Source organism: Oncorhynchus masou, chromosome 24 (assembly GCF_036934945.1).
Source record: "Oncorhynchus masou masou isolate Uvic2021 chromosome 24, UVic_Omas_1.1, whole genome shotgun sequence".
Taxonomy (NCBI): Eukaryota; Metazoa; Chordata; class Actinopteri; order Salmoniformes; family Salmonidae; genus Oncorhynchus; species Oncorhynchus masou.
In genome coordinates, this window is record NC_088235.1 from 83505940 (window position 1) to 83530893 (window position 24954).

Below are 24954 nucleotides of genomic sequence, written 5' to 3' on the forward strand. Positions count from 1 at the left end.
AGTGCACTGAGAGAGTTTGAGATCTTAGCTTGTCTACATGCTCAATGCTCTATCTCCCAGATAACGCGGATGGAGTTTGTCCACACAAAGAGCTTGATATACAGAGACGTGAAGCCAGAGAACTTTTTGGTGGGGCGGCCGGGCAGCAAGAGGCAGCACACAATCCACATCATCGACTTTGGGCTGGCCAAAGAATACATCGACCCCGAGACCAAAAAACACATCCCGTACCGGGAGCACAAGAGCCTGACAGGCACGGCGCGCTACATGAGCATCAACACACACCTGGGGAAAGGTGAGAAATGATCATGAAGACACACGAAGCTGAAAGATGGACATTTTCTTTCCTAATCCTGTGAACCTGTTCTGATGTTAATTATCCACTTTTCCATTATGTTCAGTAAGAGCTGAATCCCAACTTGAGATCTGTACACATAACTTCATCATGTAGATGGATCATGCATTGATTGATGCATTTTAGATGTTCACATTATGACCTAAGCCTTATGGTGTCATATATAGATGAAGTGGTGGATAATTGTGTGAGTAACAAACTCTTCTCCTCCAGAGCAAAGCAGACGGGATGATCTGGAGGCTCTGGGTCACATGTTTATGTACTTCCTGCGAGGCAGCCTTCCCTGGCAAGGCCTGAAGGTATACAGTTTCATGATATCTACATGATCTCAGACACACCCTGTCACTTAGCCCCCCAACGCAAAATAACTTCTCTCATTCAAGGCCCAAGTGACATTTCAAGGCCTCAGACTCTAGAAAGTGTTTACCGTATTTAGGGAAGAGGAAGACATGTTAGGGGAAAATACAATGAAAATAGTGCTGTAACCAAACACAGGATGGATTTTCACCTCCTGAGATTTGAATCGTCTCTGTGTAAATGAATTAACAATGGAAAAACATATTCATATAATGCAGTTTCTACATTTTTTAAATTGTTTTATTTCTATCATTGTGTAGTTTATACCGGATACCACCGTTTAGCTCACACCTTTTGGTCTCTGCAGTGTTTAATAGATGTAAATGTCATCTTATTTTACCAACATAAGTCACTCCCACACTTTTCCCTTTGAGGTCCTCTCCACCCAGGCTAGTGTCAAGAAGAGGACCTGTGTGGCAGTGTATAGCTATCTAGAAGAAAAAGAAACGCACACCTATTTAGGCGAGGTGCAGGCTAGCGGAGTAGGAAACTTGAAAATAATGGAGAGCCGCACACTCTAGGAGCTCAGATACAAAAATGTAATAGCCAACGTTTCGACAGCCAAGCTGTCTTCATCAGGGTATTCAATTTTTGCATCTGAGCTCCTAGAGTGTGCGGCTCTCCATTTATTTTCAAGCATATAGCTATCTAACTGTAGAATATCATGGTAGAACTCATATAAATATTTTTTGGGGGCTCCTGAGTGGCGCAGCGAACTAAGGCACTGCATCTCAGTGCTAGAGGCGTCACTACAGACCTTGGTTTGATTCCAGGTTGTATCACAATCGGCCTTGATTGGGAGTCCCATAGTGTGTGGCACAATTGGCCCAGCATCATCCGGGTTAGGGGTTGGCTGGGGTAGGCCGGGGTAGGCCGTCATTGTAAATACGAATTTGTTAAGGATCGGACCCTACATTTATTTGTATTTATTTTTTATTGCCTAAAATGACATACCCAAATGTAGCCTGTAGCTCAGGGCCTGAAGCAAAGATATGCTTATTCTTGATACCATTTGAAAGGAAACACTTTGAAGTTGGTGGAAATGTGAAATGAATGTAGAAGACTATAACACATTAGATCTGGTAAAAGATAATACAAAGATGCATTATTATTTTATTTTTTATCATCTTTGAAATGCAAGAGAAAGGTGACAATGTACTATTCCAGGTTAGGTGCAATTTGTATTTTGGCCACTAGATGGCAAAAGTGCATGTGCAAAGTTTTAGACTGATTCAATGAACCATTGCATTTCTGTTCCAAATGTTGTATCAAGACTGCCAAAATGTTGTATCAATACTGCCCAAATGTTCCTAATAGGTTTATTAATACATTTTCAAGTTCATAACTGTGCACTCTCTTCAAACAATAGCATGGTATTCTTTCTCTCTAATAGCTACTGTAAATTAGACAGTGCCGTTAACAAGACTTTAAGCTTTCTGCCTATATCAGATATCAGACACCGATCCCATAGAGGTTAACTGCCTAGTTAAATAAAGGTTCAATTAAAAAGAATAAGAAGCCCCCTGTATAACAGCCTCATGTCAACTCAGGACATAAAATGGCTTACGAGAGGATCTGCATGTGGATGTGAACTAAGACGCGTTAATTTTCTACGTGTGACCGTTATTCCTATTCAATTACACTGCCTCCAGCTATGTATTGCCCTGAATTTGGTATTATATTTTGCTTTCTGCAAAGCTGTAGTTTTTCCACTCTACTGTGCTGTGTGGGAATTAAAGCTAAATGCGTGGGAGAATAATTGTTGTACTTTGTTGATTCCAGGCAGACACTTTGAAGGAGAGGTATCAGAAGATTGGAGATACCAAGCGAGCTACTCCAATTGAAGTGCTTTGTGAAAGCTTCCCCGGTCAGATTTGATTGGTTTCATTTGGAATGTGTTACGCCTTCCTTTTTGTTTAGGTCTAGTTCTAGATCAGTTTATGCAAATGTAGTAAATTGTGTGCCTTCGTCCTGCAGAAGAGATGGCCACCTATCTGCGTTACGTGAGGAGGCTGGACTTCTTTGAGAAACCTGATTACGACTACTTACGGAAACTCTTCACTGACCTCTTCGATAGGAACGGCTATGTCTTTGATTATGAATACGACTGGGTCGGCAAACCACTTGTGAGTCTCCTTCATCACTTGTTTCTTCTCCCTATTCAAAGTTTTGAGGGGACCGCTTGACCCCTCTATCTGCAGATTTTCATTTGTCTTTTTCTGTAAATAATCAGACGGGATGTAAATGGAGATTTCCTGTGATGTCTTAGTGGTTTGAGGGCCTATTATTTTTTTATTTTTTTACATATTCATATCTTCATGTCGTGATCGGAGTAAAGTATTTTATGTCCTAGATAAAATGCTGTGTCATTTTGTCCCCCACCATAGCCTACACCGATAGGCCCCATCCCCAGTGACACACCCGCTCAGCCCAGCAGAGACAAAGCACAACAGCAGACCAAAAACCAGGTGACCTCACCGCCGCCCGCCACACCCACCCACCTCATCAGTCGAGTTCCCCCTTGTCTCAGAGGCAACTGCTAACCCTCCTGTCCTACTCTCAGCTTCCTCAAGAATATGGTCTCTTACAGTGTTACCTTTATTCACTCCATCCTCTTTAATCAACTCTACTCTGTTTTTGCGATTGAGCAAGAATGATTGGGAACTGATGACCCTATTATAACTGTGGTTAAATGTTGTAGCATCATCTTTGAAAGTTCAACTGTTTTAGCATTGGAGGGTTTTGTCTTCAACCTTTTCTCCTTAAAAACGAGTCATTGCTTTGCAAAATGCAGTGCGTTGTTCACATCAGCAATGACAAAGCAGTTTGCTTCGTGTGGCAAAATTGCATGCTTTCCCTTCCTGGTTCTATCAGCATGCTATTTGAGCCTTGATCCTACTACACTGTCATCAACATGACACATCATGTTTTTTAGACCTTTAGTCTTTTTCAATCTTTTTCTCTAAAAAACCACATAAGGTTTTATAATTGTCCTTTGCGGTGTACTCATGACTCTCCAGTACAATGTAATGAGTATCATCATTTATGAACATAAACAGGCAACACGTTGCATAGTACAAACAATCACAGAGTTTATTACAGAAACTAGGAATAGTCACAACAATGATTAGCTCATTTAGTAAGGACAATAAACAGGAGATCGCTGCGGGCTGGAAGAAAATATAGATTTTGGAATAAAAGACTAGACCCTTAGTGTTTCCGATCAAGGCTGTTTTCACTCCTGCATGAGGCAGTGGGCTCTGCTTTGTTTTGCTCTATTTTCCTTCTGTTAACATAGTCTGTTTTAACAAGCCTGCTTCTTCTTGTGAGATGTCTTCTGTATTTATTTTTGTTTGTTTTTTGTTGATTTTCTTTCCCCATTCACTACCACACTACCTTCCACCTCTTCACTCCTGCCCCCATAACCTGCCTCCCCTCCCCCTGTGCTCTTTGCATCAGTCTCCTGAGCCCAAAGGAGATGAGTCTCAGCGTCAGCCCTCTCCAATGACCAATAAGGAGACACTGGGGTCGTATGTCACGGCCGAAAGGCTGGGGGGCTCTGTACAGGTACTGCTTGCTGCGCATGGTGCTGCATGACGGTCTGTCCACCCCAGCTTTCTCTGCCTCTCTCTCTGTCTGTCTGTCTGTCTCTGTATGTCTGCTCGCTCTGTCTGCTCTGCTTCACTCATCTGCTCCAGGCTGATAACAGGGGAGGGAAGCTGTCAGGAGAACCATGCGGTCACTGTCATTGAAACCTTTTATCAGGACAGGAACCCCCCTCCCCTCTCCCTAGAAAAGGGATCTCATTGAATATGAACAGTCTCAGCGCTGACTCCACTTTTGAAGGGATGAAGGGGCAACAGCAGCTCAGAAGATACCTCTGTTTAAAAACATTTGAATATCTGACTGGATATTTCATATCTATAGTCCTTCATGGTGCAATTATGACTTGCTTTAAATGGTAAGTGATGTACAGTCTCCAGTCTCAGATTAGAAACTTTTAGGATAATTAGTAAAGCAAATGTGCCATCTAGTGTCCTGGAAGGGAATTGCACCCTTTGGAATTATTACCTCTTTTTTCCAACTAGTAGATACATTTACAATGTAATGTGGTCAAGGGTAACCGTTATAAGCTAATGCTTCAATTAACTCATTTCCTATGAAGGATTAAGTACAGATAATGTGTCATGATTTGCTCATATATCCTAAAAACAGGCATCCCGTTTAAAATTCCCTGTGTTCACCTGTACAGGTGATGAGCTCGACAAATGGAGAGTTGAACACTGACGACCCGACGGCAGGACACTCCAACGCTCCCATCACTGCTCCCACCGAGGTGGAGGTGGCTGATGATACAAAGTAAGACAGCTGTCTTTCCCTGGGGTTGACTGGCAGTGGCTCGGTCTCACTACCTCTCGCAGTCATTGCAAGAAACACACTGTCAAAAAGAAATATGGGTTCTGAACCCATTCATTCAAAATACTGTTCAAACAAAATATTGAACAAGTTGCACACATTTAAGGCCTCTAAATGTTGAGTTTATATTTTTAACATGACATTTTTTGATATGCAACATTAATTTACTAGTATACCCTTGCCTGCAGGTGCTGTTGTTTCTTCAAAAGGAGAAAGAGGAAACCCCTCCAGCGGCACAAGTGAAGAGAAGAACTTGAAACATTCTGGTCACTGTCAAGTTTTAAATGGAAGCAACTACACAGATCACCCATCTTATCTCTTTCCCAATCTCTCTTTCTTTCTCTCTTCTCTCTCTCAGCACTCCCCTGCTACAGACGTGTAAAGGAATGTTGTCTTTCAGACTCTGGCTCCTTTAAAAAAAGAAAAGAAAGAAACATTTTAAAGTACCTGCATATAGTAAAGGGAGATTGAGAGAACGTTAAAAGCTGTATAAATGAAACGTGAATACAGTGACGTGAATATATAAAAAAAGATACTGTTTGAAACAGTTGTTGTATTTTAGATTCCATACAGAACATTTTCTGTTCAACAGCCATTGATCTGAGGGAACTGTCAATGAGTCGAGTGAAAGAAATCTGTTCCATAGAAATAGTCCTTTATTTATGGGATCAAGGTGAGAAGCAAGAATGAACAATACTAACTCTGGAATCACTGAACGCAACAGGAAGCATTTCATCTAAACCAGAATTGGAGGATCTTTATGCATTTTTTTCCCCTTTTTTTTGTAATTTAATCCTCAGTAGTTTTCAAAGTTGACTTCCTGGATTGAAAACAAACTTTTACTTTTATGTTGTAGTGTTTCTGGAAATCTTTGTAGCACAGTCACTGGCCTCAGGTACTGTGGAAGATTGAAAGAAACAGATATTAAGCTCTTTTCTTATTATTGCACTTTTGAAAGAAAATAAAGTACAGTGGAATTATAGGTTTGAAATTAACAAACAAGAAAACAACAAAATAAAGACTGATCTAGGAATAGTCCTATACAATGCTTAAATCTGAGTAAGGGCCGAAATGTCAATCTACATGAAACAAGATGTCTTTCAGTTTTATTTCTTACATCAGAATAATTAACCAGGAAATCATAGTTTGTGCCTTTCCAAGTAAAATGTTTAAAGCTCAAGTAAGTGTCCTGCAATGACATGTTATCTGAAGTTATTCCAAATGTTGCTCATTGACTGTGTGTGTGCTTTATCGCTCTGAAAGCATTGTCGATGTCTGACATTCCCAGGGTGTGGTCCTATGTAGAGGTCATACTGTCTTCAGCAATGACTGTATGGGTCTCCACCATCACAACTACAGTCTATCTCCTCTGCTATGACAATCAAGGGATCTTTACAGTGGAGGTTAACTCTCTATGTGCACCTTCTGGGGAAAAAAGATACGATTTTAAAGCTTGTGTATTGCGAGCTAAGCAATTCTAGTCATTAATGACGGCAGATCAAAGTTAGTAGCAGCAAGCAAGCATGTCAAGTTTTTTTAAAGACAAATGAAGCGACAGCCCATCATTGACTGAAGTTTCCACCAGACGTATTGAATGCACAACCGTGTCTCTTTTGAAGTTCCTCGCTGCATTAGTTACATGCATCTTTGCCTGAACATTTTAATGGTCTATGTTTGTCATGGCCTTACATGAGATGTGTTACCACAACAACATGCTCTGTCATCTACAGTATATACAGTTGTCCCAAATGGTTTTGATCAGAGATGACTGCAGTGTGGGGTCGCGCATATATATATATATATATATATATATATATATATATATATATTAGTTCACAAGAAAAGCCCCCTTGATTTTTTTTAGTACTGTATCGATTTACACAGTGTACAAAACACTAGGAACACCTGCTCTGTCCATGACATAGACTGACCAGATGAAAGCTATGATCCCTTATTGATGTAACTTGTTAAATCCACTTCAGTCAGTGTAGATGAAGGGGAGGAGACCATTAAGAGAAGGATTTTTAAGCCTTGAGACATGGATTGTGTATGTATGCCATTCAGAGGGCAATGGGCAAGACAAAATATGTACGTGCTTTTGAACGGGGTATGGTAGTAGGTGCCAGGCGCACCAGTTTTAATGTGTCAAGAACTGCAACGTTGCTAGATTTTTAATCCTCAACAGTTTCCCATGTGTATCAAGAATGTCCCACCACCCAAAGAACATCCAGCCAACTTGACACAACTGTGCGAAGCATTGGAGTCAACATTAGACAGTATCCCTGTGGAACGCTTTCGACACCTTGTAGAGACCATACCCTGATGAATTGAGGCTGTTCTGAGGGGGAGGGGGGTGCACTCAATATTAGTTCCTAATGTTTTGTACACTTAGTGTATATTCCCTGTTACAAAAGACTGCTTTATCACTTCACCCTTTTAGGTAGTATACTGTATGCTGGTGTCATTGTGGATATGAGTCAAGGCCATGTGACCCAGAATGTATTGTTTTAATGAGATCAGTCATAGATGTTAGCTTTTTCTGGAAAAGTCGACATGAGGTCAGGGTTAGGGTTGCTAAAAAAACGGGCAATATCAATAGCAGCTAAGTGCGAACATTTTCATAAACATCTCAAACTGAAAAGAGCAATATAGATATAATTGAACATGTGTTTTACTAGACTCGAATGGAGCTAAATTAAGTGGTTAATTCATTGGGTTAAATTGAGATGTTTCGTGTAGTAGAACTGTCTCCAACATTGTTTTCCCATGATCATTTTTATCATAAATCTATTTGATTTCCACTATGTGCTGTCTGCTATTGAGGGAGGTGGTAGAACTCTTTTCCACTTAATTTCCTCCTAATTTAACTCCTGGCTATACTGTGAGTGCTTTGGTTATACAATATTCAACAGTGACACAATATTCAATACAACAGATTGAATATGAGTTTCACCAATGCAAGAATCTTTATGTTCATGTCATGATCATTCTGATTCTTAACGGGCCAATCTCCATTAGGATTATGTGGTTTGAGCTCTGGTGCACCACTTGTCACTGGGTTTTACTCAAAACCCACAAATGTATAGGACTTTTGCAATATGAAAATATCACAGATTGTAATCGCATGATGCTGTTGATCAACTTGTATGAAGGCATGTTATTTGAGCTATTTCAGTGAAGTGAGAGGGAAGTGAAACTTACTGTATGTAGGAGGCTCAGTCTTCCAAGGCTAGATTACATTGAGTAGTCTGCACTTGGATGATATTGGTTTCTACAGGACTGGAAATGCAAATTGGAGAACCATGTCAAATTCATGGGTTTCGTTTTAACAGGCGGCATTGAAGACATGAGCACTCACTCTAAACATAATTTTGCCAGTTAATAGGAGTCTCTGGCCTGTGGGTGTAGGTTGAGACTCAGCCTGCGTAAAATGTCTTTTGTTTTAGGACCTAGTTTGACCTAATCCTATGTTAAATCGTTTCAGCTGATCAAGCAGGGCAACAGTTTGATGTAATCCTAATTTGGCTGGTTTCAGTTTTCTAGCAATATTGTCGAGCGTTTTTGGAGTTGCCTTGCGCAATTAAGAAGTGTATCCTTAGCTCGTTTTTGGGGATATAAAAGGGACTTTTTTATCACTGATATTGAAGTGAAATTGTTGGTAACAGTTATGTCTGACCAGTTGCTCTCTAATGAGCGGTCTTTACCCCTCTTCAGGCGGTTGTGTTACGCAGCTGGTCACTTTTTGAACGACCTTTGCGCGTCGTTATGGTTTACCTACCTATTGGTCTACTACCATTCCGTGCTTGGGTTCAAGAGCACATATGCAGGTGTATTGCTGTTTATAGGTCAAATAGCGGATGGTGTCTCCACGCCCCTTGTCGGTATCGAGTCGGATCAAACAGCTGGATGTGGAGCATATGGCAAAAGAAAAACATGGCATTTAGTCGGTAAGTATGACTTCAATAATGATAATTGATTAGCCTGGTTTAACTAAAGTTATGTAGCAATTGGGTTACCCAGTAACACTATTGGGTGAGTGCACCGTAAAGATCCAGACCATTTGGCAGAGGACATAATTCTGTATTTACTTGCAGGTAGGCTAGATTTTCTGTCGAAAGTCTCTTGCACACATGAGAATAAGAGAACAGTTCCTACAAGCTTGAGACTGTTGATCGGTTTAAATTGTCCCAGGTTTATTAGACTAATGAAATGTCGCAATAACAAAACAAAATCATTGCGAGATGTGTAGGCCTAAAGGAAACTACAGAGGATACGTTTTCTAAAGATCAACAATATTTGTATCTGTTAGACGGGTGTATTTTTATTTTATTGAACCTGAACTTCCTTTATTGCGACAAATGATGACGGAAACAGATGTTTTTCGAAAAGGTGATTGCCGAATACTTTTGAAGGTACACGGGAGCACGTGATTTAATCACGTAACTATAAATTCCAATTTACATTTAATTCTAAATGCCCACTGCTTGCAAAATATATTTTTCAACTATCAAAATTATGTTTCTTTGCAGGACAAGGATTTTCCTGTATTTCAAGAATGCCTGAATTGCTTGCCCTTGCTTTTCTGGTTTTGCTGGCAAGTTCCACTATCCAATTATTTCAGATCTACAGGAGTGCAGGTTTCACCAAGGCGCGGACCCTGGCTTTATGTTGGCACATACAGTACCAATCAAATGTTTGGACACCTACTCATTCCAGGGTTTTTCTTTATTTTGACTATTTTCTACATTGTAGAATAATAGTGAAGACATCAAAACTATGAAATAACACATATGGAATCATGTAGTAATCAAAAGTGTTAAACAAATCAAAATATATTATGTATTTGAGATTCTTCAAAGTAGCCACCATTTGCCTTTGACAGCTTTGCACACTCTTGACATTCTCTCAACCAGCTTAATGAGGAATGTTTTCCAACAGTCTTGAGTCCCATGTAACTCAGTTGGTAGAGCATGGCGCTTGCAACGACAGGGTTGTGGATTTCATTCCCATGGGGGACCATTACGAAAATGTATGTGCTCTTGATAAGAGTGTCTGCTAAATGACTACATTGGAAATTATGAAGGGTATTGTGGAATCATTTTCTATACAAACTGTATAACTGTAGACAAAAAATCACTGGGCAAGTTAATGAAAATATAGCTACTGTTGGGATCATCTCACCACTGCCAACAATGTAGTATTTGAGGGGGAACAGGCAGGACTCGAACCAGCAACTTTCTGTGAATACAGGGTGAGTGCTCCTCTGGGGGGGTCAAGGACCTCGTAAGGGTGCCCAGCTTTAGGTTTTGAAATGTCCCACACACTGGACCTTTATCAATGTAATTATGAAATAATCCCAGTAAATGTACATGTAGGACAGCGGGTAGGGTAGTGGTTAAGGGCGTTGGGCTAGTAACCGAGAGGTTGCTGTTTGAATCCCTGAGCCGACTAGATAAAATCTGCATGTGCTCTTGAGCAAGGCACTTAACCCTAATTACTCGGGATAAAAATGTAAAATATAGTCATAATATTGTACAGGATTATACTGTATAATAAAAACTATCAATTAACTAATAATCGTATAACTAGACCAGCTGATTAAACATCATTACAACAGGCTCATGAAAAATGTTTTTTTTTGTCCTGTCCACATTTCTCTTTATTGTTAGTTCCATGCATGACTAACTGTCATAGGCTGGATAGTTTGCTTACCCTGACCTCATCCCTTGTATCCCTCCACCCTTACAGGCACTATCAGTGTACTTATCTCCTTTCCCTTCATATTTAACCCGTGTCTGGGATGTGGTGACAACACTCCACAGTGGGTGTGGCTCACCTATTTCACCCCCTTCATCATCATCTTCCAGTTTGGCTGGGCCACCACCCAGATCTCCCACCTGTCACTCATCCCAGAGCTGGTGTCCAGTGAGCATGCCAAGGTGGAGCTCACTGCCTACAGGTGAGCCGAATAGACTACTTTAGCAGGAGGTAAACAGCAAGCTAGTGAGGTGATTCTTATCGCCCCAAATAAAAACATTTATGAGGAAATGAGTTGCAAGTGAAAAATGAAGGTACTGTACCACAGGAGCCTGCTGAGAGAAGAATGGTTCATAATAATCTATATCTTCTGATGTAGTTTTACAACCTTGTACCGTCTCTCTCACTGTGTAGGTATGCGTTCACGGTGATGGCCAATATTACAGTGTATGCTGTGGCCTTGTTACTCTTTCACTTCCAGGCCCAGCAGACTGGAGATCCCTCTGTCACTGACAGTTTGGGCATTGTTGACATCCCCATATTCAGGGTAAGAGCTGCCCTTCCTAACCTCACAGTTTTACAAACTGTACTCTGGTACAATACAGATGAAATGGGAAGATCACTTAGTCCTTAAGCACACATGGGTGTTCAGATTGTTACAGTCATGATGGCTGAATGTAGTCTGGGTAGCAGTCTTTTTAACTAACATTCCACTCTTTGCCACTCCTGTCATTTGCCAAAGACAGGAGTGGCAAGGAGAATAATGTTAGTTAAAAAGACTGGTACCCAGACTACCCACTGGGCACACACTGGTTGAATCAACATTGTTTCCACATCATTTCAATGAAATTACATTGAACCAATGTGGAATACACATTGAATTGACATCTGTACCCAGTGGGTAGGCTGATCTGGATTGTAATCCTGGATATTACTTTATCCTGGACTCTACCGATTGGGACATTTTCAAAGATGAAAACGGCAACATTCACGATTACACTGACAGGGTCACATCTTATGTCAGTGTTTGTGAGGAAAACTGCAGTCTAACCAGCACTTTTGTCAAAAAGTACAACTACAAGCCCTGATTCATGCTGAACTCTGAGCGCTGCACTTAGCTAAAGAGGTGGCACATAGGTGTAACAACAAAGATGATTATTGAACTTTGAAGCAGCTGCTCAACAAGGGGATTAAAGTGGCCAAATGTTGTTTCAAGGAGCGCCTCCAACGACCGCTCGTCTCTCTGAAAGGGTCTCCAACAGATCACAAACTACAAATGAGTTCTACTGTCGTTTTGAAACAAAGTTGCCCTCAGCCATCAATAGCCTCCCCAACCATCTTGCCCCTCAGTTGACAACACCCTCAGCCATCAGGACTATACCCCCACCACCCTGCGCCCATCCCATCTACTTTCTATCAATCATGACCAAAACCACCTGCCACATGAACAGTTTCATCCAACATGCTGTGCCCCTCATAAACCTGCCATCAGGTTCATAGGGATTAGTTGATTTTGCATTGAGCCGATTACTGCACCTAGTCATCAATGACCTCTAATGCAAATCTGCACTGTACTGCATTTGCGCTATGTCGACAACGTTGTATATGCACTGTATATATTCGCCACGGCAGCATCCCTCTGCTATATATCTCTATGTCCCCTCTGTATGTTGTATATTCCCTCTGTAATCAGCCTATACTCCAGAGTTTTATGTTTACTGTTCCGATATTCTGCATATTCTGTATGATGTCTGTGTCAATATTCTCTTTTGTATATTGTCTATTGCTGGCAACGCCTTCTCTAAGGCAAATTCTGGGTATGGGTAAATGTACTTGGTGAATAAAGGTGACGATTCTGTATATTGTTTCCCTCTGTCTTTCTGTCTCTCCCTCTCTCTCTCTCTCTTGTCTGTCTTTGTCTCTCTCCCTCCCCTGTCCTGTCTCCTGCCATCAGGATCTGTCCCTCATTGTGCTGGGGATCGGGGCAGTGTTTTCCTTCGTCTTCCACCTGGGCACCCGAGAGAGGGTTCCTCACAGGGAAGAGCCAGGCTCGCAGAATGATGAGAGTCAACCCCTGATCTCCCCAACTTCCCATAACACCATACCCCAATCTCTCCTCCAATGGAATCATTGGTTGAAGGAGCCTTCATTTTACCAGGTCTTTCTCTAATCTGAGTGTATAAATTATAAATGACCTTTAGGTTTTGTGGAAGTGTATTTTAAACTGTAAACCTGCTTCTTTTGGTCCAGGTTGCTTTTCTGTACATGTGCACCAGGTTGATAGTCAACTTGTCCCAGACCTACGTTTCCATGTATCTCATCAACTCCTTATTACTACCAAAGGTAAGGCTACATGCATATAATACATTATATAATGGTGCCATTTATAACCATTCTTCAGAATCCTTTGTGCTTGTGAAACTTGCTGACTGTGTATTAATGTTGGGCTCATTTCCTTCTCCTTTTCCAGAACTTCATTGCCACCATTCCTTTAGTGATGTATGTCAGTGGGTTTGTGTGTTCTCTGGTCATGAAGCCAATCAGCAAGCTTGTAGGCATTAGTGTGAGTTTTTCTGTCTGATGTTTTAAAACTGTCAGAAAAATCATATAAAAAGCCCTCGTATTAAGTTTCTTGTATACCCTTTTTTATTTTGTAATTCCCCCTCTCCTTAGATGACTTATTTGCTAGGCCTCGTGCTGATCCTGGGGTTTTCCTCCTGGGTGTTGGTGGGCATGAACATAGGGAGGCTGATCTACGGAGCTGCTGTACTGCTGGGTGCAGGCTCTGCCACCATCCTGGTCATGTCGCTCTCCATGACGGCCAAACTGATTGGAGAACAGACGGTAGGAACACCCTGTATGTTGTAGCTAGATGATTTTCCTCCACTGTTGTCATGACCTTTCTCACCATGACCATGTCAAAGGAATGAACTGTGACCTTGTTCGGCAGCAAAGTGGGGCCTTTGTGTACGGGGCGATGAGCTTCACAGATAAGGTGGCCAATGGCATTGGTGTCGTCATAATCCAGAGACTGCATCCCTGCAAGTGAGTAAGGACCAGACTGGGATCTGTTCTTCTAAATATCCCTTCTTTAGTGCGGTTTGCAGACCCCAAGGGAAACCAGGGTACAACTTTACGAGTAACTGTCGCTCTTGGTTGTATACAGTTCACAAGACAGCTGTCCAGAAAGTGTGTGGTTCTATCGTGATGTCATGGTGATTGTGACTGGGGGTGTGGCCTTAGCAGCAGCAATTTCCCTATGCACCCTCCTCATCTGGCCTATTAGGATCTGCCAACGTAAGTGTTCAAATCAGTTGTTGGTCATGTTCCGCTCCTCAGACATTGCTGAAGCATGCCAGATCTTACACCTGGATAGGTATTTCACGTATCAAAGAACCACATATTTTATAGCAATCTGGTGATGGCAGCATAGTCGATGACGTGGTACGCAACCATTGGTTGATGCATGCAACGTCTGAGCAGGGGAATGCAGATGTTATCTCTGAGTGTGTGTGCAAAATATGGTTATTGGGTTGTGAGAGTGTCATCTTGGCAGAGGGTATGGTGGTGTTGTAACTTACAGCTCTGTATTCCAGTCTCACAGTAAAATCAGTTCAACGGTGGGAGATCTGCTCTTTAGAGGTGTTTTTTTGTTTTGGTCATCAAATAATTTTTGACAGGGGAAGGGTTAAAATTAGTCCGCATGCAGCTTGAAGGTATTTAGATAATATGCTTAGCTTTTTATATTTGCAAGCTTGCGCTACTAATTACAGAAATATTTTGACTTGGATTTTGTATTTGCTAATTACATACAAATAATGTCTAATCCAAACTTTTTTTTACTGCCATAAAATAAAGCCACGCCTCCATCTAGTGGAAAAATGTTGAACTACACCTCAGATTGAAATTGTCCTTGCACACAACATGGGCACACTGGTTGAAAATCTCCTATAATGCATTAGCTATGTATTTCCTATCATTGTTCTCTCCTCATAGGTTTACCCAGTACTTCTGTCCAGATGGAGGCAGAAGACAGAGAATGAAACTACACAGGAGTCAACTGAAGAACAGATTCTTTACACTGATTCATCTGTGAGGAAAACATTATGCCTGTTCATAGGACAAAGACCAGGAGACTTTCAGTATACCCATTGGAAATACATCAGGAACATTACAGCAAGACTTTAACACCCCCATATCTATCTATACCTTTTAAACAATTTAGATTTACTGCATTTATGGGGGGAAGAAAATAATTTTTTAAAATGTTTATTTAACTAGGAATGTCAGTGAAGAACAAATGATTATTTACAATGATGGGTACCAATAAATGGGTACAATATTCTACTTTAATAATACTGCGTACTGTACGCCTACTTACAGACATGTCAATGTTTTACACTTGAAAGGGAATCATTTTTTTCTTCCATAGATGTTATTATGTATAGTCTATTGTCTCCATTATTTCCTTCAGCTTTTCTTTGTATTGATTTTGAAATTGTCAGTAACGCAGAGATGTAAACTGTTTTTGGATGATTCTTTTCAGATTTAAAATGTTCATGTCTTGTGTCTTTTAAGACTGCGAGAGCTTTTGGACACGCTTGCCTGATGCATGGTGGGACAAAATTACCACAATGCCTAGTTTTTGATGAAAATGCAGATGAGTTGTCTCTGAGGAATAAACATTTACATCTCACTCACATCTTCACTGAGAGAGATGAGACAATTCATCATCAGTACAGTTTCATACTATTTTTCCACAGGTGGGCTCCCTGGGTAGCAATTGCAATTGACCACATTGCAGGTTGGATTTATGTGGTTGTTAAGGTTGAATTTAATGTTGTGAGTTACACATTGTAACCATTTGGTGAGTACAGTCAGTTGAGTCCAAAGGTTATGAAATATAATCAAGAGAAGCAAAGAGAGAAAAGGTCCTTTCATTATTCTCTGTGAGATGGGCTTGTTGCTCAGCCTACAGCCATCTAACTGATTCCCCAAAGCACTGTTTAGAGATGCGGTCTTGGGTAATTTGGAGGGCGGGCGTCATCACTGCTTGTTAGTTGAACCACTAATTGGAGTCTGTGCTGGCAATTGGTGGGGGGTGGGAGTGGTGGTACACTGTGAGTGGTCCCCTCAGGGGCTATAGATTTGGAACAGTGTTGTACAGAAAGCACACCATCATCAGAGGCTTATTCAGGACTGACACCCTTTGTATTCAGAAGTCCATATGACAAATAAATGTTTTAGATTACATTTTCTTGCCCCATTTAAATGTAATCATACTGTATATCAAGATAGTCTACATGCCATTCTACACCACTAGTTGCTTCATCAGTTGGTTTTTTTCAGTTGTATCTTGGAAAATGAACCACCTCCTACCAAGAAGGCACATGTCACATGGTCATTTACTTGTCAACTGTAGCCCTACTTGTCAACTACAGCTATCATGCTTCCTTCAGGAGGAATATTTAATCAGTGGATAAATCCCATTAAATCTGAGCTCTTTCTCATTAATGTGTCAGATTGACCATAAACCACCTCCTACACACCATCTAATTAGTGTTTAAAACACACAGATACATACCTCCAATAGAGTTAGAGGGAGTCAGAGAACAAACAGATTTTGTTCAGTGTTAACTGATGAATGTAAACAGCAGAAATTCCCCCACTGTGTTGCCAGAGATAAAGCTATAAGTGCTTGGTGAGCAATTGTATGAATAAGGAGGCTTGATTTTAGGACAGCATGTTTGAAAATTAACTTGGCCAACCCATCTATTCTTGATTTAAAAAAACTACTGGTGTCCATTGTTCCAATGTCAATGCTATGTCCCTTTTATGCTCTGTGGCCCCTTGAAGCTATCGAATTCTCTCAAACAGATGTAATTATAGCCAACGTCTCGGTTTCTGAAGATATTTCATGGCTTAAAACAGCAACTTGACATTTACATTAGTTCTTGTGTCCCAACATAACTGTGGCAAGTCACGACAGCTGCTTGAGTTGCACTCTTGGATCTGTGACACACTGACCTATTCCTGTGTGTTTGCCTTGCTGCTTAGAGTTGAGTATCTTGAGTTGAATTTGTTTTGCAATAAAAGACAAAGCATTGGACAATGGACATGTACTGAAATTATTTTTTTATTTTTACTCTGACTATGCTATATTTAAATGCTTCATTGCATTTGTGGTAACAATATACATCATTTGTTGTAGGCCAGTATAGCCTCAACCAGGGGTTTTCAAACCTCACCTCAGGGACACCCAGTGATTCCATGTATTTGAACTATTCAAAAGCTGTCACACCTGATTCAACTTTTCAACTGATTATCAAGTCCTTGATTAGGTGAAACAGTTAAGGAGATGTATGACTGGCCTAAACTACAGACTACTGTGGGTGAAACATATACAGTCAGTATTATTAGGTACACCCATTTGCCTCCAGAACAGCCTGAATTATTCAGGTAATTCTACAAGGTGTCAGAAACGTTCCACAGGAATGTTGGTCCATGTTGACGCCATGGCATCACGCAGTTTCTGCAGATTGGACGGTAGTGCGTTCATGCTGCGAACAGCCCGTTCCATCTCATCTCAAGATGCTCTTTTGGGTTGAGGTCTGGGGACTGCTCAGGCCACTCAATTAAACTGAACGTAATAACATGTTCCAGGCAATGTTTTCCACTCTTCAACTGTTCAGTGTTGGTGATCGCGAGCTACTTCTTGTTTTTAGCTGATAGGAGTGAATCCGGTGTGGTCATCTGCTGCAATAGCCCATCTATGACAGGGATTGACGAGTTGTGCATTACGAGATGCCGTTCTGCACACCACTGTGGTACTGGCCTTGAATTGCACAGTTTGTGACCCGGCTGTTAGCTTGCACAATTCTTTCCATTGTATTTTTTTTTAGTTATATACTTTTTATATTTTACATAGAGACAGGAAGACAGTGCTGAAGTTAACTCATTAGTGGTGTGATGGGTGCAACAGGCCACTCGGGTCAGGTGCTGCAGTCAAAATGTGGATGATTGACGGCTCAAACGCGTTGCATGGGCCTACTTTTTGCCAGTCATTGACAAGTACATTGCTAACATTTTGCATTCAAATAAATGAATCAATGTTCACTCGACGTTTAGAGGAAACGCTATTTCATCTTGTGTTTCCAGGAAAACGTATTTGTTTGAAACTAAACTTAGCTTCGTATCCACAAAATGTAGGCAAAAAAGGTGAAGGCTGCAGAAGTGCCAGCTAGCTAGCTGTTATACGCTGCTTATTTAGCTAAGAAGCTAAAAGATAGTCTCATTAAAACACATTAGAACACATAATTACGACGTAGCAGAATGTCAATGCATTTAAAAAAAAATTCAAGTAGGGCTTATGTAGCCAGTAGACTACTTAGCTATGTTTGTTATTGCAGGAACGCCCTGGACCAGTGTTGGGACCATAGCTATTTTACCTCTTGACAGACCTGATCTGCTAATTAGCCACCTAGCCTACAGTAGGCACAACAATATCTCAACTTTAAGCCTTCCTTTTGAAACGATTATTATTTTTATAGTTGGGGAAACATCTCTTTATGGTATGGAAAGAGTGTTGCCACAATATGACCACACTGTCCTGATGAAACTCTGAGAAAAGAGAGAATTAGAGGAGGGAAAAGGTTACTGTCGCAGTGTATGTCATTATTTTCAGAGTAAGGATAGATCATGATTCATTGTGGATGTCCAAAGAATGTACATGAGTTCTGATGCCAACTCAGCCAGCAGAAGTCCAGATCAGACCTGCTGGAGCTGGAATTCAAACAGCCCCATTTACTACCATATCATTACTCCAGCGTACATTCTTACAACAGCATGTGTGATCCAACAACAGCCTATAAAGGAGGGCTGTTTTTTTATACCCTGAAAGAGCTTTCACCAGCCATTAGAAGTTGCATATCACCTCGAGGATATTTCAAATGACTCTGGTTTTATTTGCGGAGCGCCACTACAGTTTAGTTGGGGTTTTATGTTTGAATAATGCCAGCCTTTTCCACTTTTCAAGCCTGAAATATAATTTTAAAACATTGAGTCTGTCTCAGCCAATTGTCCCCAAGAAGGTTGGTGAAATGTCATCCTCGTCTGAGGTTTGCCCTTTTTCTATGGTCATGCTTGCTCATAAAGTCAGTAAACATGTGGTTGGTTTAGACAGTGGTTCATGCAGACCTTCTGTTTTTAACTGAGAAGATGCTAACTGAAGTGTCTCAGAAGACACTGTAGTTGGACTGATGCCATTGCCTGGTTTATGCTCACTTATATTTTTCATCACAACACTTAGGGTTGTCAAAAACAAAGTGATAGTTGAAAAATGCAGTTTTAGATTATGAGAAAGAAGTCTGCATTGACCATAACTATGCAAAGTGGATGTTAGTCTTTTGTAAATTTCAGTGACCTTTTTAAGATCTACGTATTTTTATTAACTAAGCAAGTCAGTTAAGAACAAATTCTTATTTTCAATGACAGCCTAGGAGCTGCATGTTCAGGGGCAGAACGACAGATTTGTACCTTGTCAGCTCGGGGATTTGAACTTGCAACCTTCCGGTTACTAGTCCAATGTTCTAACCACTAGGCTACCCTGCTGCCCCATGGATAGTTAAACCTGTGTGGTGGTCTTCATTCTTTTTCTTTTTTTTTGGCACAGTTTTAAAAACATGAAACATGCAACAACATATTATTTGGTCATTGATATCTTTGACCACAGCAACAGTTATGAGAGAAACAAAGGAAGAATAACAAGACAAAACGAGTAACCAACATCTCTTCCATGCACGTTCAGCATTTATGTGGTCAAAACACATGTTAATGAATCAAAGGCTGGTAACCTCAAGCCTGGGGAGTGGGGAGGATTTGTGGAAGAGACATTTGTTTTCTACACTCTTTAAAAGAAAAAGCCATTGCAGAATGCCTGCCGACTACACTCCGATGAAAGCATCTCACGAGTTTCTCTCCATTTAAAGTCCAAAAAGAATGAAAATCTTGGAAGACAGCCTTGTTAACTGACTCCAGCTGTGTGGTTATTATGGGTGAGAAGCTGCTCTCTCTGATGGCTTCCCTTGGCTGGGGGGGGAGAGAAAAGCCACAGACCGGATGCCCCTGTATCATAAGCTCACTCAAAGCTATATAGAAAGGGGCTTGCAAAGTTTAAAGCACAGCCTCTTGCTTGTTTGAAGTAGGATTGCCTCGTGGGGTCCACTTCTTATAACTTGGGGGTGATTGTTTTTAAGAATGGGTCGTTTGAACATGGGTCATTTTGTACTTTCTGTTCAACAAAGGTCAGCCTATATGTCTTTTTAGGATAGTCTCAATTTTAATATGTTCTGTACTGTTGTTTTTCTTTGAATATCTTCCCACTCTTATGTTTTTTCCAAACGTGTGCTTGATATACTATTCAAACATGTGAATATGTGTGTCTGTGTGTGTGTGTGGGGGGTTAGTACAGCTGGAATTTGGTAGGCTGTCTAGCAGCCTGTGGTGGTGGTGTCTATATGGTCTGGAGTGAGTGTGTGTGTGTATGGCTGCAGTTGGCTGCTGGTGTCCTAATCTTCCTGGTCTTACCCACTCTGTAGACTACCCAATCTCTCTGAGAGCCTTGCAGGGAGGTAAGGAAGGATGAGAGAGGGAGATGCCGGAGAGGGCTGGTAGCTGTGTGTCAGTGACTCCTGCCTGACTGTGAGACTGGAGTTGTGCTGAGCGTCCGTGCTTCACTGTATCGTTACATCTGGCTCTCCATGGAGCTCCCCAACATCACACATATGGGTGGCAAGGCAGCAGACAACGCTATCAAATGGCAGCTGTGCTATGACATGACGGCCAAAACCTGGTGGATGGTGAGTTCACATGAGAACTCATTTGAGTCTTTATGTATGGTCAGTGTTTTAAGCATTCCTGAAATCAGAATTTGTATTGCCTTTATCCACCGCTTTTGTTAAAACTACCTTCGGTTTGAAGTTGGTTTTTATGCTATCTGATATCTCACTGAATATTGTTGTGCGTCTAGATGTTTCAGTTGCTTTGTAGTTTACAGATTTATTATAGTTTAAACAAAAATTACCATGGAAATACCCGTCATTCGTAATAACCTTGTTTGATGTTGATATTATTCCAAAATGCAAAGTTTGAACATGCATGACTTCAAAGATTGTTAGGCCTAGGCTAATTGCTTATACTTAAACGTAATATACAAGTGGTCAAAACAACAGTGAATGCCTATACTAACTTTGTGAACATCACTGTGTTGTCTGTCCTGTGCCAATATACAGAACTTTGCTTTGCAAATATTTTGTTTTGATCAAAATATGTGGGCCACCATCACCATGATTTATAGCCCACTGAATAAATTGCATGATAGTTTATTTTCTTTATTTCTTGGTAAATAGTATGAAAGTCAATATGTTGATGAATCTGCACAAACCATGTGGGCAGCAGGTGTCCCCTGGTGTCTTCAGAGATATTACATGCATCACCACACACAAAAATACACTATACATTCAACTAATAGAGACAATAGTTCCACTGTAGTTCATTGATTGATTACTATGAACTAAAATCTATATTTCAGTATGTGTTGAGGGGAAAACAATTGACATTGTGTTTGTTTCATTACTCAAATGCAGAATAAATGAGGTCAAGGTCTTTCTGTTGACCTAAATGCATGACTTCTCTCTTCGTGAGAAACTTGAGACAGAGTATGCTCTTACAACTGATCAGCTAAAAAATATCTGTTTGCTTACACTATCATGTAGATCATAAGTACTGTCACGCATGTTCCCAGAACCACTCTCATGCACGCATTCACACATTTTCTCATGTTTTGTTGTTGTGTTAGCTCAATTGCGACAAATCTGTGAGTCTATATTGGATTACACTGTCAAATGCATTTGAACACAGACACTATTTTCTGTCCCCAAAATGTTGGAGAAGCAAAACATAAGAAGATAAACATACTTTTAAGTTGTACACGAAAGCTAATGTCTCGTGTTCCGTTTCAGTAAGAGCGGACTACATCCTAACTGCAGTTATGTGAACCTGGTCAACATTTGGCAGTCAAATACAATATCAGTAGTTATGTAAATAATCAAGCTCACAAATGTTTTGGGTGTTATCATTATGCTGAGTCTATACCATTCCTACTGTGATATGCATATACACTGTTCTATGGGTATGCACTGCACAGTATTTGTACATTCTACTGTAAATCAAATGTATTTTTATTTTATTTGTCACATGCTTCGTAAACAACAGGTGTCGACAGAGTGAAATGCTTACTTACGGGTCCTTCCCAACAATACAGAGAGAAAGAAAATAGAGAAATAATAGAAAAGTAATAATAAATACACAATGAGTAACTATAAGTTGGCTATATACACAGGGTACCAGTACTGAGTCAGTGTGCAGGGGTACAAGGTAATCGATGTAGATATGGACATATAACTAGGAATACAGTGACTAGGCATCAGTTCCTACACTGTATACTAAAGTTTGGCCTGCTCCTGTCTTCTCTCAGCCAGTTTCCTTCAGAATGGTCTGTATTTGCTTAATGTTCAAGTTCCCAGTTTTGATTATTTATTCATCTGTAATAAATTGCGTTTTTTTCTCCCATATTATAACAAAGGTGATTGCTATCCTCCCGGTCGTTCTCTCTTTCTGCATTAGCCACCCGCACTTTTGTTTAAATCAGCTTGGCAATTAAGACTTGCTATGAGGCCTAACTAATAACTAATCAAAATGCTGCTCTTTGATTGTTTGTCAGACCCACTATGAGAAATGAGCTGTCTCACTAGCTGGTGTTTCACACATGTTCTCCTTTGTCAACATTAGCTGCTCCAGTTACCTTTTGATCCTGCCAGTATGTGTGCGGAGCCATTTTGCTGCCGTCACCCTGGAAGTACCCTTTTGGAAAACAGCAAATCAAAATAGCATGCCGCTTTGTTTCTTTTCTTCTACTGCACATATGAAAAGCTTTTAGAGCTGATGAGTAGTTTAGTCCTTCTCTCTGAATGTGAATCTAGCCTATATGATTCATTCTCTTCATTCCATAAAGGCCTACAGTGCCTTCAGAAAGTATTCATACCCCGTGATTATTCCATATTATTTTGTGTTACAGCCTGAATTCAAAATCGATTAAATACATTTTTTCTCACCCATCTGCACGCAATACCCCATAATGACAAAGGGAAAACAAGTTTTTAGAATTTTTTGCATATATATTGAAAATGAAATACGTAAATATCTTATTAACATAAGTATTCACACCCTTAAATCAGTACATGTTAGAATCACCTTTGGCAGTGATTTACAGCTGTGAGTCTTTCTGGATAAGTATCTAAGATGATCTGTCAAGTTGATTTTTGATCATTGCTAGACAAACATTTTCAAGTCTTGCTATAGATTTTCATGCCAGTTTAAGTCAAAATTGTAACTAGGCCACTCAGGAACATTCAATGTAGTCTTTGTCTCCCAATGTTGAAATGTGTCTCCCAGTGTCTGTTGGAAAACAGACTGAACCAGGTTTTCCTCTAGGATTTTGCCTGTACTTAGCTACATTAAGTTTATTGTTACCCTAAATAAACTCCTTAGTCCTTGCCTATGACAAGCATACAAATATGAAGAGTGGTACTCAGTGATGTGTTGTGTTTGATTTTCCTCAAACATAACACTTTGTATTCGGGACTTAACGTTAATTACTTTGCCATATTTTCCTTATTGAAAACAGGATGCATGTTTTGGAATATTTTATTCTGTACAGGCTTCCTTCTTTTCTCTCTGTCATTTAGGTTAGTATTGTGGAGTAACTACAGTTTTTGATCTATCTGCAGTTTCCTGCTATCACAGCCATTACTCTGTAATTAAAAACTGTTTCAAAGTCACAATTGGCCGCATGGTTAAATCCTAGAGCGGTTTCCTTCCTCTCCGGCAACTGAGTTAGGAAGGACGGCTTTGTTTGTAGTGACTGGGTGACTGTATTGATACACCCTCCAATAACTTCACCATGCTCAAAGGGATATTCAATATCTGCTTTGTTTTATTTTCACCCATCTACCAATTTGTGCCCTACTTTGCGAGACATTGTAAAACCTCCATGGTCTTTAAACACTATTATTGCACACAGTGAGTCCATGTAACATATTATGTAACATAGGGGTTGAATACTTATTGACTCGAGGCATTTCTAAAAACATAACTCCACTTTGACAATATGGGATATTGTGTGTGTTTAGGTCAGTGACACGAAATCTCATTAATCAATTTTAAACTCAAGCTATAACAACAAAATGTGGAACATTCAAGAGGTGTGACTACTTTCTGAAGGCACTGCATGCCTGAGTGACAGTTACAATAAACAGACATTGCTGTTGCTAAAGATTGACAAGGGTTTAGGTTAGTTAAATGGTCTCAGTCAACAGCCATCTCCAGCTGAGGCTGAGCACAAACCACTGTCCTGCCCTAATGGTCTGTTTCTTTACTTCTGAATAACAAACTCATGCCAAAACAGCCATTATGCCCAGTCGAATGCATGTCTGTGTACTACTGGAGCTTCCTGTTCCCCCCCATGCAAACCTCTGCCAAGATCATTAGGAATGGGTGACACATGTTGGACTGGGTTGTGGTTTTGTGTAAAAGGCAGTACAAGCCGGAAAAAGAAGTTCACCTTCCAAAAGGGGAGATACAACACAAATCCATTTGGATACATTTAAAAAAAGAAAAGGGATGTGAGAGGATGTTCCATCCTCACCTTCATATTTTCACCTTATTATTATGTCACTGTTTACTGCACATGCATTTTTATTTAGAGGTTTACCATTTTTATTTTTTATTTATTTAAATAAAAACTGACCCCTTTTTCTCTCCAATTTCGTGGTATCCAATTGGTAGTTACAGTCTTGTCTCCTCGCTGCAACTCCCGTACGGACTCGGGAGAGGCGAAGGTCGAGAGCCGTGCGTCCTCCAAAACACAATCCAACCGCACTGAACCCGGAAGCCAGCCGCACCAATGTGTCGGAGATAACGGCGTACACCTGACGACCGTGTCAGCGTGCACT

The 24954-nt window shown here is 40.5% G+C and overlaps 2 protein-coding genes across 6 annotated transcripts in view; both read left to right on the top strand.

Moving 5' to 3' along the window:
- Positions 1–6308, top strand: part of LOC135512855 (casein kinase I) — a 42473-nt gene extending 36165 nt beyond the window's left edge. For 2 of the 5 annotated variants that reach the window (XM_064935301.1, XM_064935302.1), the window contains exons 5-12: positions 61–295; positions 569–654; positions 2495–2579; positions 2690–2838; positions 3100–3180; positions 4172–4271; positions 4957–5071; positions 5317–6308. In XM_064935301.1, the coding sequence (XP_064791373.1) occupies positions 61–295; positions 569–654; positions 2495–2579; positions 2690–2838; positions 3100–3180; positions 4172–4271; positions 4957–5071; positions 5317–5371 (906 nt within the window). In that variant the 3' untranslated portion in view covers positions 5372–6308. The remainder of the gene's footprint in view (positions 1–60; positions 296–568; positions 655–2494; positions 2580–2689; positions 2839–3099; positions 3181–4171; positions 4272–4956; positions 5072–5316) is intronic. The other 3 variants (XM_064935303.1, XM_064935306.1, XM_064935307.1) reach the window with 3 other exon arrangements.
- Positions 6309–8369: 2061 nt separating this feature from the next.
- On the top strand, positions 8370–15615 carry LOC135512856 (major facilitator superfamily domain-containing protein 12-like). The gene is made up of 10 exons (XM_064935308.1): positions 8370–9075; positions 10877–11087; positions 11300–11432; positions 12840–13043; positions 13136–13228; positions 13356–13448; positions 13559–13729; positions 13836–13930; positions 14052–14182; positions 14882–15615. Exons 1-10 carry the CDS (start codon positions 8796–8798, stop codon positions 14926–14928), a joined length of 1458 nt encoding a protein of 485 aa, XP_064791380.1. The 5' UTR covers positions 8370–8795; the 3' UTR covers positions 14929–15615.
- The last annotated feature ends 9339 nt before the right edge of the window (positions 15616–24954 follow it).